Source organism: Paroedura picta, chromosome 13 (genome assembly GCF_049243985.1).
Source record: "Paroedura picta isolate Pp20150507F chromosome 13, Ppicta_v3.0, whole genome shotgun sequence".
In the NCBI taxonomy this organism is placed as follows: Eukaryota; Metazoa; Chordata; class Lepidosauria; order Squamata; family Gekkonidae; genus Paroedura; species Paroedura picta.
The window spans coordinates 43,924,146-43,939,541 of record NC_135381.1 but is presented as its reverse complement, the minus strand read 5'-3'; the positions used below and the strand labels follow the sequence as shown (position 1 = coordinate 43,939,541).

The 15,396-nt window shown below is 51.6% G+C and overlaps 1 protein-coding gene across 6 annotated transcripts in view; it reads right to left on the bottom strand.

Annotated features, from left to right (window-relative positions):
• Positions 1-14,833, bottom strand: part of LOC143822781 (pre-mRNA 3'-end-processing factor FIP1-like) — a 32,986-nt gene extending 18,153 nt beyond the window's left edge. Inside the window, exons 1-6 of one of the 6 annotated variants that reach the window (XR_013226258.1) lie at positions 14,451-14,831; positions 10,701-10,784; positions 8,659-8,695; positions 7,688-7,769; positions 5,350-5,456; positions 3,923-3,981 (exon numbers count right to left, since the gene is read on the bottom strand). Coding sequence is in view for 5 of the 6 variants with exons in the window: in XM_077308359.1 (XP_077164474.1) it covers positions 3,923-3,981; positions 5,350-5,456; positions 7,688-7,769; positions 8,659-8,695; positions 10,701-10,784; positions 14,451-14,541 (460 nt within the window). In the remaining variant the exon portion in view is untranslated. Of the gene's footprint in view, positions 1-3,922; positions 3,982-5,349; positions 5,457-7,687; positions 7,770-8,658; positions 8,696-10,700; positions 10,785-14,450 lie in introns of all 6 variants that reach the window. The other 5 variants (XM_077308359.1, XM_077308355.1, XM_077308357.1 and 2 more) reach the window with 5 other exon arrangements.
• Positions 14,834-15,396: the final 563 nt, after the last annotated feature.

The window sequence follows — 15,396 nt, the reverse complement described above, 5'->3', positions numbered from 1 at the left end:
AACTTCTAACACTTTCGCAGTCCAGCCTCAGCCGAGGCATACACCGAGGGTCTTCTACTGGGCTCGGCTATTGTTCAAAACAGCCGTGGCCTTGGGCTAGCAGACTGACAGCGGAAGACAGGGAGCGAGAGTTCAACTTGGCCCCAGGCTGGCGACATTTGGGGGCTATGGGCATAGACACACAACATGCAGACGCATGATACAGGGGTGGCCACACATTGGCTCTCCAGATTTCCATAGACTACAATTCCCAAGAGTCCTTACCAGTGCTGGTAGAGATTCATGGGAACTGAAGTCTGTGGACATCTGGAGAGCCGCAGTTCGGCCACCCCTATACTTAAAGCTGCCTCATGCTGTATCATAGCCTTGATCCATGATCCATCCAAGGCTCCACGGGGATCTGTAAGATTTCCCCAGCCCTTACACTATATCCTGCCTTACTGGACTCGGAAACAAGATATTCCCGATACTGCAGAGGACCAGATGCTTCCATGGACCTGGGGGTGGCGTTCTCACATGATTACCCCACCTGGAAAAGAGAGGCAGAGCCTGGATGCCTACTCCTGCCTCAGCCTGCCTATCTGCTCTCCCCCCTAAGTCCTCCTCAAGTGTGATGCTTCTATCCCTGAACAACAGCCACTCCCTCAAGAACTAGGGCGTTAAAACAGTCCGAAAGCAAACCTTGGTTGTTTTTCCCACTGTTCATTTTAGACTATAGAATTCTCGGGGACCTCTCTGCTTTGGAAACTCTAAACCAGGGGTAGTCAAATTGCGGCCCTCTAGATCAGTGGTCCCCAACCTGTGGGCTGCGGCCCAGTGCCGGGCAGCGAAGGCCATGGCGCCGGGCCGCGGCTCCCTCTCCCCACCCCCCCCTCGCAGTAAAAAACTTCTCATGGGAATTGTAGTCCTTGGACATCTGGAGGGCCGCAGTTTGACTACCCCTGCTCTAAACCACCACAAAACACTATAAAATTCATTATTATTTAAAACAGAACAGATGCATCCAAATGCTGAGGAACAGACCAGATGGAAGCAAAATGTCCACTGGGCAATCCCATGAAATTCAGCACTGAATAGCTGATTATAAAGCAAAAAAGGAGCCTTTGCTACAATGGATATATAAGATTCTGCTCCAGCTAAAACAGAAGAACAAATTTTAAAATGTATGATTAGATGAATGCACATTTTTAATGGGCAGATGCTATGCAACAATGGGAACGATGGGAAAGAGTATCTAATTTACAGCCAGCCAGGCATTAAGAGCAAATGGGTACAAAATGTTTCTCAGATGATCTGCAACTTCAAAAGAAATTGAGAAAGCAGATGAACACTACAAAGGGGAATTCTGGAAATCTCAAGGCAGGGACAGATCCGTTTTTTTCATATGTGAGGACTTGTAAAAAAAACAAAAAGATACTGGAAGGGAACACATGGAAAAATGCAGAACATACTGAAGTTTAAATTCCCCATGGCAGCTAAGAACATGCTGCTAGGTGCACTGCTTGACAATCTGCCAAAAACTTAAGAAGACATTTTCCAATACATGGAGACAATGACTAGAATGATTTGCACAACAAAATGAAAACTAGAGGAAGAAATTAACTTTAGGATGCTTAGGGCTGATCCTGCGTTGAGCAGGGGGTTGGACTAGACGGCCTGTATGGCCCCTTCCAACTCTATGATTCTATGATTAACTTGCTGAATATGTAGCAATGGCAAAATTAACAATCTATTTAAGAAACAGGCCTCTTATGAAATCTAATGAAAGGTGGAATGTATATTATGCGTACTATTGCAAGCAGGAGATAAATTCAGAAAACGAAGCAGCCTAAAACACTGTAAACAAATTGTATACAAATAGAAGCAGTATAAGAATTTTATTTTAAATGCAAAATCCTGAACATAAATGTGCATAACGAAGTAGACTCTGGGCCTGGGGGGAAACATCTTTTCTTAATTTTCTTGTCATGATACATAACAGATTTTTGTTACATTATCTGTAAAAATTAGTGGCGAATATGCAGAACATCGTCAGCTTATTTGAGACACAAATCAGTTGCTCAACGAGAGGAGAGATGGTGCGTGTACTCCCCAAACAGGACGCAATTTAAGAATGAGAAACAATTCAAGAAAAATCATACAGGAATATATTGCATTACAGAAGGATAATGAGAATTAAGTTTTAACATCTTGAATATAAATGTGGATGGAAGTGGATTGAAAGCAGAAACATCTTTTATTCTCTCATGAGACATATAACAGGCTTCCCTTTGCACTTGGATATGCCTGTTAAAAGTTATAGCGTGTATGCAGAAGCGGCAAATATATGTATGAAATTGAAATACATTATAGTAATATGTAGTGATGATGAAACCAATTGCAAAGCAGATTACTTATGAAATTTTAACACTAAAATGTTGAATATAAATGTTCCCTGACAGAAATAAGAACTACTATATTTTATAGACAAGGGTTTTCAGGGAAGAGCTATTCCCCCCGGCCTATGGCTGAGGCCTATCGAGAGCTCTTTGACCTCTCTGCCTGCATCTGCACCTGCCAAACGACTCTCCTGGGGGAGTCACATCAAGCCCTCCCCAATCCTAGGACAGGACTCCTATGGTCAATGTTAGAGAACATTTATTTTGAATTTCAATTATATAGGGTTTTAGACTATATTAATCTGCCCTGAGTCAGCTGAGACAGGGCGGAATACAAGTCTAAAATAATCGTAATAGTAGCAAGGTATCTGAAGGCATGCCAAGGAGCTGAGATCTGCTAAGTGGTTCCCTGTTCTGTGGACCACTCTAGCAGGGATCTTGTGATGTACACTCTAGACAGACAGTACTTAAGTGGCAGAGAATAAAACAGGACTTTCTGCCCCAATGCCTTTTCTGTCCCTCGCTCTTAGGGCCAAGCTAATAGTGACCATGTCCTTGCAGTGGCTATGAGAAAGATACCCCTGCTATGAGAGGAATGAACCCAATTTCTGGGGAAGGAAGACACAAGAAAAGTGGGAAAATAGACAGTGAAGACCTTGGGCAGATGTAACTGCAGTTCATCTAGCCACCCTCTTCTGTCCTTATGATGGGGCCCTTGATTCCTTCCCCTCCCCTTTTGGAGGAAAACACAACATGTAAACCACCAATCTCAATCATGCCAATTATGGTTCATGGCTAACCATGGATAGGGTTAAAAATAGCATACAAGTAACCTTCACTGCAGTTAGCACCATGAGAAAGAGAGGTGGGGGAATCTGCATGAGAGGAAAGGAGGCAGAAAAATCCCAAGAGCATTCGGAGCTTCCCTGACCTCCCTGAATAGGAAATCAGAAAACGGTGCACCTGCAAACTGAACCCAACCACACTCAAAGTCAGACCTGTGGGGACATTATTAGAGATGGCAGGGATCCCTTTCTCAAGACAACGTCCTGTCTCCGGAAACCACCGGCGGAATTTGTACGCCCTATGGGTTGCACAGATCTGGGCATACTCTGCCGGGCATTAATTATTTATTCCTCCCCAACAGGGACCCAGAACGGCTTACATCAATCTCCCATTTTATCATCACGACGGCCCTGTGGAGTAGGTTAGACTGAGTGTGACTGCCCGACGGTCACTCAGTGAACTCCTGTGGCACGTGGGATTCAAACCGGGGTCTCCCAGACACAAAACTGACACTCTTAACCGCTACACCCCTCTGACTTCTGCATTTGCTGGAAGAAACCGCACCAGCCTTAGCAAGTCCCCTGACTTCTCCCTTGCAGAAGGACAGAGAGATGGAAGGCACCCAAAAGAGATTATCCTCACTTTGGGCAAGTACCCTGATGGAACTGTGTAGTTCGGGAGGGAACTGTCTCTTTGGACAGCTGGAGCCAGTCCAAGCGGACACAACTGTAACGAAGGCAGAATAACGTGGCCAGTACCTGAAGCAGACGCTCCATAACCTCGAGCTGTTTTTAGATTCAGATTCATCGGAGTTCCCCTGGAAACAGAACGAGAGAAATCTGGGTTGCCACCTGGTTCCCTTTTGTGGTAAGCCACAATATCTCATGCTGACTGAGTGCTATTTTGAAGCAGGCTAGTACGAGAAGGCTAGTACGAGAAGGTCCTTCACCAAAAGGATAAACACAAGTCTAGAATGCGCCATTTGGAACTGCTGGCGGGGAGAGAATGTTTTATTTGTTTTATTTGGGGATTTATATACTGCCCCTCTCAGGAGAACTGTCTAGGGGTGGTTTATGCATGTAGATTCAAGAGATTAATACAACAGTCAGTGAAAACATTAAAACAATTTAAAACTGCAATTAACATAGCCATTGCATCAGCAATAGCAGTCATGCATACTTGGCTAGATATTGGAAGAACCAGAGGAAGAAGGAGGGCAGGAGGCGGTGGAAGGGAGGCCCGATAGAGTGCTGTTTATTGTCCAACTGACCTTAACCATAGGCGCGGTGGAAGAGCTCCCTCTTGCAAGCCCTGCGGAACTCAGAGAGGGCCCTGGTGTCTCCTGGGAGCTCCTTCCACTAGGCAGGAGTCAGGACTGAAAAAGCCCTGGCTCTGGTTGAGGTCAGGCGGATTTCCTTAGGGCCAGGGATCCTTAGCTGGCTCGCAGTGCTTGACTGAAGACCTCTGGGGCAGTGGTCCCCAACCTTTTTTCAACTGGGGACCAGCAGGGCGACGGCCACGCCCGCGCATCGCACATGCGCGGCCGGGCTGCGCATGCGCACATGCGCACTGCACGGCCAAAATCGCGCATGCGCGGCACTTGCGCGATTTCAGTCACGCAGCGAGCATGTGTGCATGCGTGGCCAGGCTGCACATGCGCAATGCGCAGCCCTTATTCCCTCTCCCCCCCTCCCGCAGTAAGAAGCTTCCCGGGCCGCAAGCTTGCAGCCTGGGAAGTTTTTAACTGCGGGGGGGTGGGTGTGGGGAGAGGGAACCGCGGCCCGGCGCCCTGGCCTTCGCGGCCCAGCACCGGGCCGCGGACTGCAGCTTGGGGACCACTGCTCTGGGGCACGTATTCAGGGAGCCAGTCCCTCAGAAACGCGTGAAGAGCCAGCTGTACCGAGGCCTGCCCCTTTCTTGCCTTCTCTCTGACATGCTCGTCTTCCATTGGAGGGCATTCCGTCAGGCAACTCCCTCTACCATTCCCCGAAGGGAGTAAAGGTTAACTCCTGCTGGGAGAACTGTGTTGGGGCAGCCAAACTGTGGCTCCCCAAATGTCCCTGGGCTACAATTCCCGTGCGCCCCTCCCAGAAAGGCAGCATGAAGAAAGCAACAGGCTGACTTGAGGAAATAAACTGGAAGGAGAAGCTGAACCCAAAGCAGGCAAGGCAGCAAAGGGGCTTACATGTAAGACGGCGCTCCTGTTTTGATGTTGCCGATGGTGACTCTGATGTCATCATCGTCACTGTCGCTCTCGCTGTCTTCCTCGTCATCTTCGCCAGCAGGAAGAGCCTAAAACAGACATGGAAGAAGAAACTTTTTCCTCAGTCCTTTCTGGGTTCTCAGACGTTTGCAGCTCAGTGACACAGCGTTTGACAGCCTTGTCATACGCCAGATCACATCCACATGGCTTCATTCATCCGTCCATCTGTCCATCCATCCATGGCCCTGGCCCTGGCCCCCACGTTGTGGAACGAGCTCCCTGAAGAGATCGGGGCCCTGCCCGGACTTCCACAATTCTGCAGGGCCTGCAAAAGGGAGCTCCTCCATCAGGCATTCGCTTGAGGATGACGGACTCAAAACATCTACAGGTCCCGCCCCTCCCCTCAGACTGAAAAACTGAAGCTACCCAGGGATTGTCAATGTTATATTCTGATAAAATACTGTTCTGGTTAGCATGTTATGTCATGATTGTGTTCTGTTATATTGTTATATGTTATATGTAACTGTTCTATGATGTTTTATGTAAACTGCCCAGAGCCATATGGAAGGAAGGAAGGAAGGAAGGAAGGAAGGAAGGGAGGGAGGGAGGGAGGGAGGGAGGGAGGGAGGGAGGGAGGGAGGGAGGAAGGGAGGAAGGAAGGAAGGAAGGAAGGAAGGAAGGAAGGAAGGAAGGAAGGAAGGAAGGAAGGAAGGAAGGAAGGAAGGAAGGAAGGAAGGAAGGAAGGAAGGAAGGAAGGAAGGAAGGAAGGAAGGAAGGGGACTTTAATGCCGCCACTCTCAGGGTCGCCAGCTCGTGGCAGCTCATGACATTTGAGGATACAATAAAGTTAAAAGTACATAAAAAAACCTCATAAAACCACCCAATAGCAACATAATACAAAATATAATAGCAGCTATAACAGTTAACCAAGTTATGATCTTCCAGTAGCATGAGGTGACCAGCCGTCAAAGTTTTGGTTTCAAGGTTCACACATTCAGAATCCCAGGAAGTCTCTCTGCTTCCATCCTGTTTAAGGTCCCAGGACTTTTTCTCAACTAGAGCCTCATCCCTTGGTCAAAGATCCACAAATGTGCTGGTGAGACTGGACACCTCTCTTTAAACTGGGCGTGGGACCTTATCCAGCAGCCATTCGGAGAGAAGGAAGGTTTTCTTCCTTGCCCTCAGCCTAGCCTGGTGTGAAGCTGGGACCAAACTGAAAAGCCAGTCCATTTGGGCAGAGGCCAGCCTGAGACATGTCTTCTTTCTGTCCCCACTAGAGCTTTCCCTCCTGAACCCACGACACTGCCAGACAGATTCAAGATGATTTGGGTTTTTGATGTGGAACACATGATATGCTGCACTCGAGGCTGGAATGCAACGGAGGTTGTAACGGACGTGACGTCAGTCTGTCCTGCCCACTCCCCGAGCACAGAGTAAGAGGCAAGGAAGCAGCCCACTGTGGCCGCAGCTACAGCAGTGCCACCGCCAGCCGCAGCAGCCATGGAGGTGGTGCCCACAGTAGCAGTGGCTGGCACGGTGAAGGAGGTGGCTGAGCAAGCAAGGCTCACTGCAGGGCCTGGCCAGCTGCTGCCCCACCCACTCCTCCTGCACCCGCAGTCCTGACAGGCAGTGGAGCAAGTGGGGCTCGGTGCCAGTCCTGGCCAGCTGCTGCCCGCTTTTCAAGTCCACAGAGGAAGGGATGTGGAGGAAGCTGGCAAGGCCTGAGCCCTGCTCACACTGCCACCGCCCGTCTTCTGTGGTCTTCTTGGCCAGCTTCCCCTTGCCCATCCCTCATTCATCTGCACTCATGATGACTGCCAAGGGAGGCGGGAGCAGCGGCTGGAGCAGGGCTCCCTGCTGGGCCTCGCAGTTGCTACCCATCCCATCCCTTGGGTAGTCTCAGCGCGTCGGCCGCTTGCAATGGCCAGATTCTTGCAAATGCTGGGTTCCACGCAATCTGTGGAAATCTTTTTTGGACCCCGCTTTTCACTACCCGAAGGAGACCCAAACCAGTTTACAAACACCTTTTTGTCCCGCTCCCCACCCTGTGAGGAAGGTGGCGCTGAGAGAGCTCTGAGAGAACTATGACCGGCCCATGGTCACCCAGCTGGCTGCATGTGGAGGAGGAGCATGGAATCAAACCCGGATCTGCAGATTAGAGGCTGCCGCTCTGAACCACGACCCCCACGCTGGCTCTCAAATGGGTTTAGCAATGGCTCAGGGGCAGGAGGTAACAGGTCACCTGCAAGGCCTCCGCAGGGCTTTGCTCCACACCCTCCCTTCCTGGGGACCATCTCAAGAATCCACTTATCCCACTTACCTGCTGCAACAGCCCCCGGTCTTCGCAGCTGACACTCCTATTTTCCTGGGGAACATCTTGTAAAGGCTGCAATTCAGGGTGTCTGACAAAAGGGATGGACAAAAACAACCCGCGTTACACTTATTGCCAAAAAGCATCTTAGTCACAGCAGTTAATAATTTGCTAGATCCGCACAATATAGACTAAGGTGTAAAGTTGTGGGAAATTCCTCCCCAAGTATTCAGCATTCTGGAAGGACTGTTTCCTAAGCCGGAAAGCCAGTTCAGGGTTCTTAATGCTGAGGCTTGATTCACGTAGGAGGAAAGAGATGTGGCCCTGTGCGTCACCCCAATTCTCAGCTCATAGAAGACTTACGACCCAGGGACGCATGACATCAGGGGCCACCAATGTGCATCTATCTTCGCCAAGCTAGGCTCCTAGAGCCTAGCCCAGAGCATCTAGTCATTGTGATCCATGCAACGGTCCCCTCCAGGCTTGACTACTGTAACTTGCTCTATGCAGGCCTACCCTTGAGCCCACTCGGGAAATGACATCTAGTGCAGAATGTGGCTGCCCAGCTCCTCACACAGACACCATGGAGAGCCCACAAAAGACAGATACTGTGTCAGCTGCATTAGCCTCCAGTTGAATTGCCGGTCTGGTTCAAGGTTTTGGTTCTAACCTTTAAGGCCTTAAGCAGTCTGGGCCCTGCATAACTGAGGACAACCTCTCTGAGTATGTTCCCCAGAGAGCTCTCTGATGGAGCAATGCCAGCCTGCCGAAGATGCGTGCCCCCAAGGAAATACAAGGGGACCCAGCAGGCTTCCAGGGCAGAGTGAAGATTCAAACCTGGGTTGCTCAGATCCTACTCCAGCATTCTGGGACCATCTGAATCGCAAACATTTTGAAGCCTGTTACCATGTCAATCACTGAACGGACATAGCTAAGACATTCCCATGAATCTGTCAAATTAAATAATTTTATACATTTACCCAGGGATTGGTCCATCTTCTTGCTTCCCACTGTCATCTGAAAAGACAGCAAGAGGGAGGGGAAGAGAAAGATCACAGGTAACAGGTAGGAAAGTTCTCAAAACCTACAGAACTGTCCACAGGCTGGCATTGCCAACACCCAGGCAAAAGACACCCCTCAAAGAGCAGGTCTGTCAAGGGAGCAAGGCGCTAAAGGCAGAGAGGCCAACACTCTCCTAGGCCCGGCCTCTGTGACCCTTCCTCTCTGGTGGAGATATTCCGGATCCAAAACACACATCAGATTCCCACCCTGAGTGGAGTGATGTGAATCTGACATTCTGTTTGCAAGGCAGGTTCTGGATTCTGCCCGATGACCCAGCTGAATATGAAGGCTCACTGGGGCTCACCAGATTTCCAATGACTACAATAACCATGAGTCCCTGTCAGCCTCATCCACCTAGCAATTAGGCTTGTGCGCTTCAGCGCACCTTGGGTTTAAATAGCCGCCGACGTGGCCGAAGTGCACAAGCCTACTGGCAATGGCTCATGGTAATTGTAGTCCATGGACATCAGGAGAGGCACAGTTTGCCCACCTAGACACTCTTGTCTAGATAAAAATCAATAAATTGAAATCATCCTCCAGATAAACAAGGGGGTCCCCGGACCCTCTCTGCTATCTACTTTCAGAACTGGTGTCTACACATTGCTCATAGGAGGATGGGCCAGGCACTTTGGGACCCCGCAGAGCCACAAGGCATCAGACCCCCAGAAGGCAGCAAACTTAAACATTCACCAAGTAATTTATTTAAGACAACTCCTACGACTTTCCCTGAAAGTTTAACACCTTTGAAGTCACAAAGAAATTAAGACAACATTATTCAACCCCACGGACAGGGGAGGAAGTGGGCATGATGCTGCTAGATTGCTCGCAGCATCTGAGTGTCATTTGGGCTGACTTTGCCCCCCCCCCCCGCTCCTTGCAGGGACTTAAGGCTGGCCGTGGGCAGAGAGTTATGAGCTGAGCAGCCACAGAGAATTTTCAGCCCTGGCTCTTCGGCTGGGATTGCAATCCAAGGCCTGCTTTAGGCAAGTTGATGGACAAGGTGCTGTCCAGGTGGTCTTGCCATCCAGGAAGACCCTGCTGTGCACCGTTCCCCAGAGTGAGCCCAGCCCAGTAAGGCATCAAGATCACGGACCACAACTCACATTCCCAAACAGGCCCACCAGATTCAATACTCTAAGCCAGGGCTAGTCAAACTGCGGCCCTCCAGATGTCCATGGATTACAATTCCCACGAGCCCCTGCAAGCAAACGCTGGCAGGGGCTCATGGGAATTGTAGTCCACGGACACTCGGAGGGCCACAGTTTGACTACCCCTGCTCTAAGCAATGGGCAGCGGCTCATAGCTTCTTCTTGTTCCCCTGCAACTGGAAAGGCCAAACTGTGGCTCTCCAGATGTCCATAGACTACAATTCGCATTAGCCCATGCCAGCATGCGCTAGCAGGGACTCATGGGAACTGTCGTTCATGGACATCTGGAGAGCCCCTGCTTACACAATATTAATCTGCAGCTCAGTTTTAACCAAGGCTTATTCTGAACTGAGCAAAGGCCAAATGACCAACAGTGTCTGCTCATACATGAGCTGAGATTTGGGCAAAGGACTCTTTAACCTCCTCCTTGCCAGAAGAACAGCAATGGAGGGTCCAGCAGGAGGGTCTAACTCCGGTTTGCTTCTGCCCTCTCGAGCGAGCGGATGAGTCACAGAAACCAGCCATAGCCTCAGTTGTCACTTATACCAGGTGCAGAAAAAGAGCCCTGTGCTGGACTGGCAGTCAAAGGCCTGAACTAAGCTAACACAAGCGTAATAAATGTAATTAGATATTGCACTTCCATGCACACGCGCATTACAAACATGCAGGGCTACCTTCTTGGAGCCCTTGGAAAGGGATAGAGGTGAAAAGGTGGACACCCCAGATACAAAGAACCAGAAGACCCATTTTTCCTTAGCAGACAGTACCGAATTCGTTCTCTGAACCATGGACAACCCCCGTCTGCTACCTACCTGGAATATAACGTGACCCTTGATCCAAACTCATAAAGTAAGGGATCCCACAAGCACCCTTTGCTTGCGCCAGCACCCTATATCCTGTGACACAGATGGGAAGGCAGAAAATACTGACGTCAAGGGGCAAGGAGTGCCAGGCGTGGGGGCTGGGAAAGGCCAACATGGATGGGGGGCTACCCTGGCATTTCTCACCCCTGTGACCACTTCTGTGAAGTGCTGCTCTGGGAATAACTATCTCAGCCTTCTGTTTGGTTGCCATTTACCACCCAGAGCTCTGGTGAGCACGTCCTGGTCGGATGAAGGGTTCTGCATAGAATCATAGAGTTGGAAGGGACCTCCTGGGTCATCTAGTCCAGCCCCCTGCACTGTGCAGGACACTCACGACCCTCTTGCTGCAGAAGCTGCGGAACCTGCACACTGTCATGTGTTAAGGACTGCAGAAGAGAGCTAGAATCCAGGAGCACCTTAAAGATGAACAAAATGTGTGGCAGGGGAGGAGCTCACATGAGTCTGAAGGGAGGGGGACTCACAAATTTCTTCCCATTGCAAATGTTGTGAGCTTTTAAGGTGCTCTGGACTCTTGCTGTTTTCTGAAAAAGTGAGCAGATACTCATGACAGTTCCTCTCCCCTGCCTAAATGTTGTTAGTTTTTCAGGTGTTCCTGGATGCTGGGTTTTTTCTACTGCTACAGACAAACACAGCTACCCATCTCGACCTTTCTCCGTGGAAGGCACCACATTTAGCTGTAACAGTGAGCAGTGCCTCCTGGGAGCTCTTATCCAGACCAACTTCTGTTAGTCCTTCAGGTGCTCCTGGGCTCTTATTTTACTATTGCAGGCAGACTAACCTGGTGACCCATTGTGATTTCCTTAGGGTCAACCCCCATGACAAAGGGACTGCTTTCTGATAACAACACAGGCAGGCAAACCAGTGTGGCCTAGTTCTTGGTTTTGAGCTGGAACACTTCAAATGGCTCAGACCACCTCAGTTCCTCCGTACAGAAATGCACCTATGCTTCAATCATTTCCCTGCCAACTAATTTTGAAAAAGGAGGGGATTTCTGACCCAACTTGGTAGGTGGCCGAATGTTCTCCCCTCCCTGAGCGAGGCCTGTACTTTATGGTTGGATCACTGCCTTTGTCAAAGCTGGTTTGATCAGCGGTCAAATTCACAAACAACGGTGTGAATTAGGAAAACGGCAGCGGAAATTCCAGCCCAATGGGCCAACAGATACCCAGACATGGACAGAGCCCCCTAAAAGCCCCCTCACAGGAGTACCAGCCTCAAAGTATCCATCCTCAAAACCCCTTGGACCATGATCCAACTGCACTGGAAGACTGGCATGTGGAAACACCAGCTGGCTATCTCAGCCAAGGAAGCGGGTTCCTCCAAACTGCCAGAATGTCCTCCCCAGGCCTCTTCCCATCTGAGTTACCTTAGAATCATATTGGAAGGTGTGTTAGACACAAAGTGATAAAACAGCCCACTCTGGTTCACAACCTCCAGCAAGGACGAACCTCCCACCCACAAAGCAATGTTGCTGGAATTGAGTAGACCTGCTCCTCTGCACACATTAAATCTAGTCTAGGGCTAGAACAGAATAGAACAAATCCTTGCTTTCTGTCATGGGACTGCCCATCTTAGGCCAGACATTTGCAGCCAAAACACCCAAGGAAAAAAAAAACTTATGCAAACATCACCCTATGCAATGACCCTAACACAATTCTTTATTTAAACCAGGTGAGCAGCAGGTAAAGGAGACCCACTAGACCCTGCCAGCTCCTCCTCCTCTTTCCAAATTAAAGCAAAATGAAGCTCCATATTGGTGCAAAGACCTGCACTACTTAGAAAGGACAGTTTTCGGCAAATGGAGCTGACTGATCACCTTCCTTCTTGTCTCTACCAAAGGCTCATGAAAGGGGAAGGAGCCACAAGTGACACCTTCTAATTCAGTTATGAATGTTTTCTTTTCGGCCCATTCTCGAGGGCAACTTCAACAGGACCCAGATACTTTCAAGCATGAAGCAAGCGCGCTCACAATTTATAGCCCAATCACATCAAATTCTAACCTCATTAAGTTGTGCCACGCAACTATTGTTTCAAATGATCCATCTATTGTTTTTTGTTTTGTTTTTTAATCAAACCTTGTAGCCTCTATACTTTCTCCTGAACAAATCAAAGTGGAAAACATGTAGAAACACTGTCAAATTGTAAGGAAAACAGAGACTACAGCTGCTGGATACAGGTGTGTTCTTGCTACTTCAAAACCACTTTCTCCAATGAAAATAAGCACAGACTGTGTCCTTAGTAGTGATCTTTTTTTTTGTTTTGTCCTCATGCAAGGGTGGAAAAGCGGTGGCAATCCCATACCCTTTTGTGCCGTGCAGGGATGGGCATAAACTGGTTCATGAGCCAACATTCCTTATGCCTCTCCTGGACATTTCCCACACAATTTTGTGCAGGCCATTTAAACCAAGTAGCTAAGCTGGGTTCCCTGTCAGCTGTTAGGCTTAAATGGCTGGGAGCCATTTAAATCCTGTTTTGCTCCACCATCTCCTTCCAAGTGGGACAAAGCAAAGGGGACAGCTAAAATGACTGCCATGCCCGCCACAGTGTTAGGCTTCCCGCTGGTTGGAAGCAGGACCCACATGGGAAATTGACTACTGAAAATTTAACTGCTTGACAGGTTTGTTTGTTACTGTTCCATTTAAATGGCTGGCAGCCATTTAAATCCTCCATTCCCCCCCTTCCAAGCATCTGCAAAGTAAACATGCACAGCTGCCTCCCCAATGGCAAAGGTATCTGTGACTTAGGGATCAGCAAGGACAGACCCTCCCCTCTCACAGTTGTCAGTCTGAGGATAAGCAGAGGACACAACTCTGTTACTCTACAAATCCTTCCTCAACACCAGCCTTCCCTGCAGTATAATTTCAGGGTCTTCATGCCCAACTGGAAACTAGGCATGTAGAATAGAGCGCCCGACTGTCCCACTGGTTAGAATAGAATCATAGAAAGATAGAGTTGGAAGGGATCCCATGGGTCATCTAGTCCAACCCCCTGCACTATGCAGGACACTCCCAACCCTATGGCTCCTGCACTGTCACCTGCCACCCCCTTCAGCCTTCACAGAATCAGCTTGGTTAATAGGCCTGCAGGTGTTCTGGCTCCTGGGACCGCAAGTTCTTTGGGGCAGACCCCTACCGTTAACCCACTGCTCCTCCACAAAGCATCCCCCTTTCAGCCCTACTCCCCCCCCCTCGAATTTGCCACCAAGCACTCCTTGGGGCGGCTCAGGAGAGACCCTGGAGGGTGCAGCTCTAGAGGGCTAGGCCCAGCTGCTTTGGACTGAGCCAGGGCCCAGGGCGGGGGTCAATGGGGGTCGCCAGCCCCTCCGGCGCAGCCAGCAGCGACTCCCAGGGCGAGGAAGGAAAGGGGGGGAAGCAGCCGCCCAAGGCCCCTCCGCGGCCAGCCCCCTCGCGCCCCCGCCACCGGGGCTGGCCTACTCTGCAGGGCTGTTTGAGAGCAGGAGGGCCAAAGGCAGGACGCGCCGCTCTGCCTGGAGGAGAGGAGGGGAAGGGAAGGGAACCGAGGCGAGAGCGGCGGAGGCGGAGGCCGGCGGGGCCACCTGCGGCGGGGCTCATGCCAGCCGGGCCGCGCCCTCGGCCGCCGGATGCAGGGGGCGGGGTGGGAGGGGCGTGCGGCAGGCCTTGCTCGCGAGGAGACCGCCCGCCCGCCCGGCCTGCCTACCTCCGTAGAGCCACTGCTCCTCGTCCTCGTCCGCCTCCAGCGGCGCGCCTCCGGCCCCGGCGGGGGGCTCCAGGTGGCTGGCCAGGGCCATGGCGGCGGCGGGGAGGAGGAGGAGGCCTGCGCGGCGGGCGGCGGATGCTCAGGGGGCGCCCGTGGCCATCCCGATGCCGGGCGGCGGCCAGCGAGGGCCGGAGGATGCGGCGCGCCTGCTAGGGCTCCCCCGCCGCCATGGGGCTGCTGGCGGCGCCTTCGCGGCTGCAGAGGCCGGCCGGGCGGGCGGGTCGGGGGGCTCCGGCAACGTGGGAGGCGGCGGCGGCGGCGGCGGCGAGGGGAGGGGAGGCGAGGCTCGCCCAGGTCCTAGCGCCCGCGCACCCGTGGCAGCCAGGCAGCCAGCAGCCCGTCCGTCCGTCCCGGCCTCCCCCGGAGCCGCCGGCCCCGCGCGCAAAGGACGCCGCGCTGGAGCAGAGCAGAGCAGAGGAGAGGCGCCACTCGCCGCCGCCGCCGCCGGGCGCACGGCCCCGATCCCCCGCGCCTCCGCCACCCTTGGCCCCCTGCCTCGCCTCTGCGCCGCGCGCCCCACGGGCGGAAAGGGGCTGCTTGGAGCGGTTTCTCGGGGGGCTCGCCTCCGGGCCTTCCTGCTCTGCCGCAGTGGCCCGCTGGGGGAACCGGGGCCCACCTCGCAGGGCTGTTGTGCGAGCGGAGGAGGAGGTGGTGGAAATAAATGTGCTTGGCCCAATCAGGCGAGGTGGCCCCGCAGGAATCCCCGACCGACCTCCAAAGCCTGATTATATTTATTGAAGGTGATAATATTGGTTAGCTGCCTTATTTGTGGATCCTTTCCTTTCTTCTAAGCCAGCGGTTCTCCCCCTTCCTAATGCCGCGACCCTTTAATCCAGTCCCTCCTGTTGGGGTGACCCCCAACCACAAAATGATGCCGGGGCTCTTG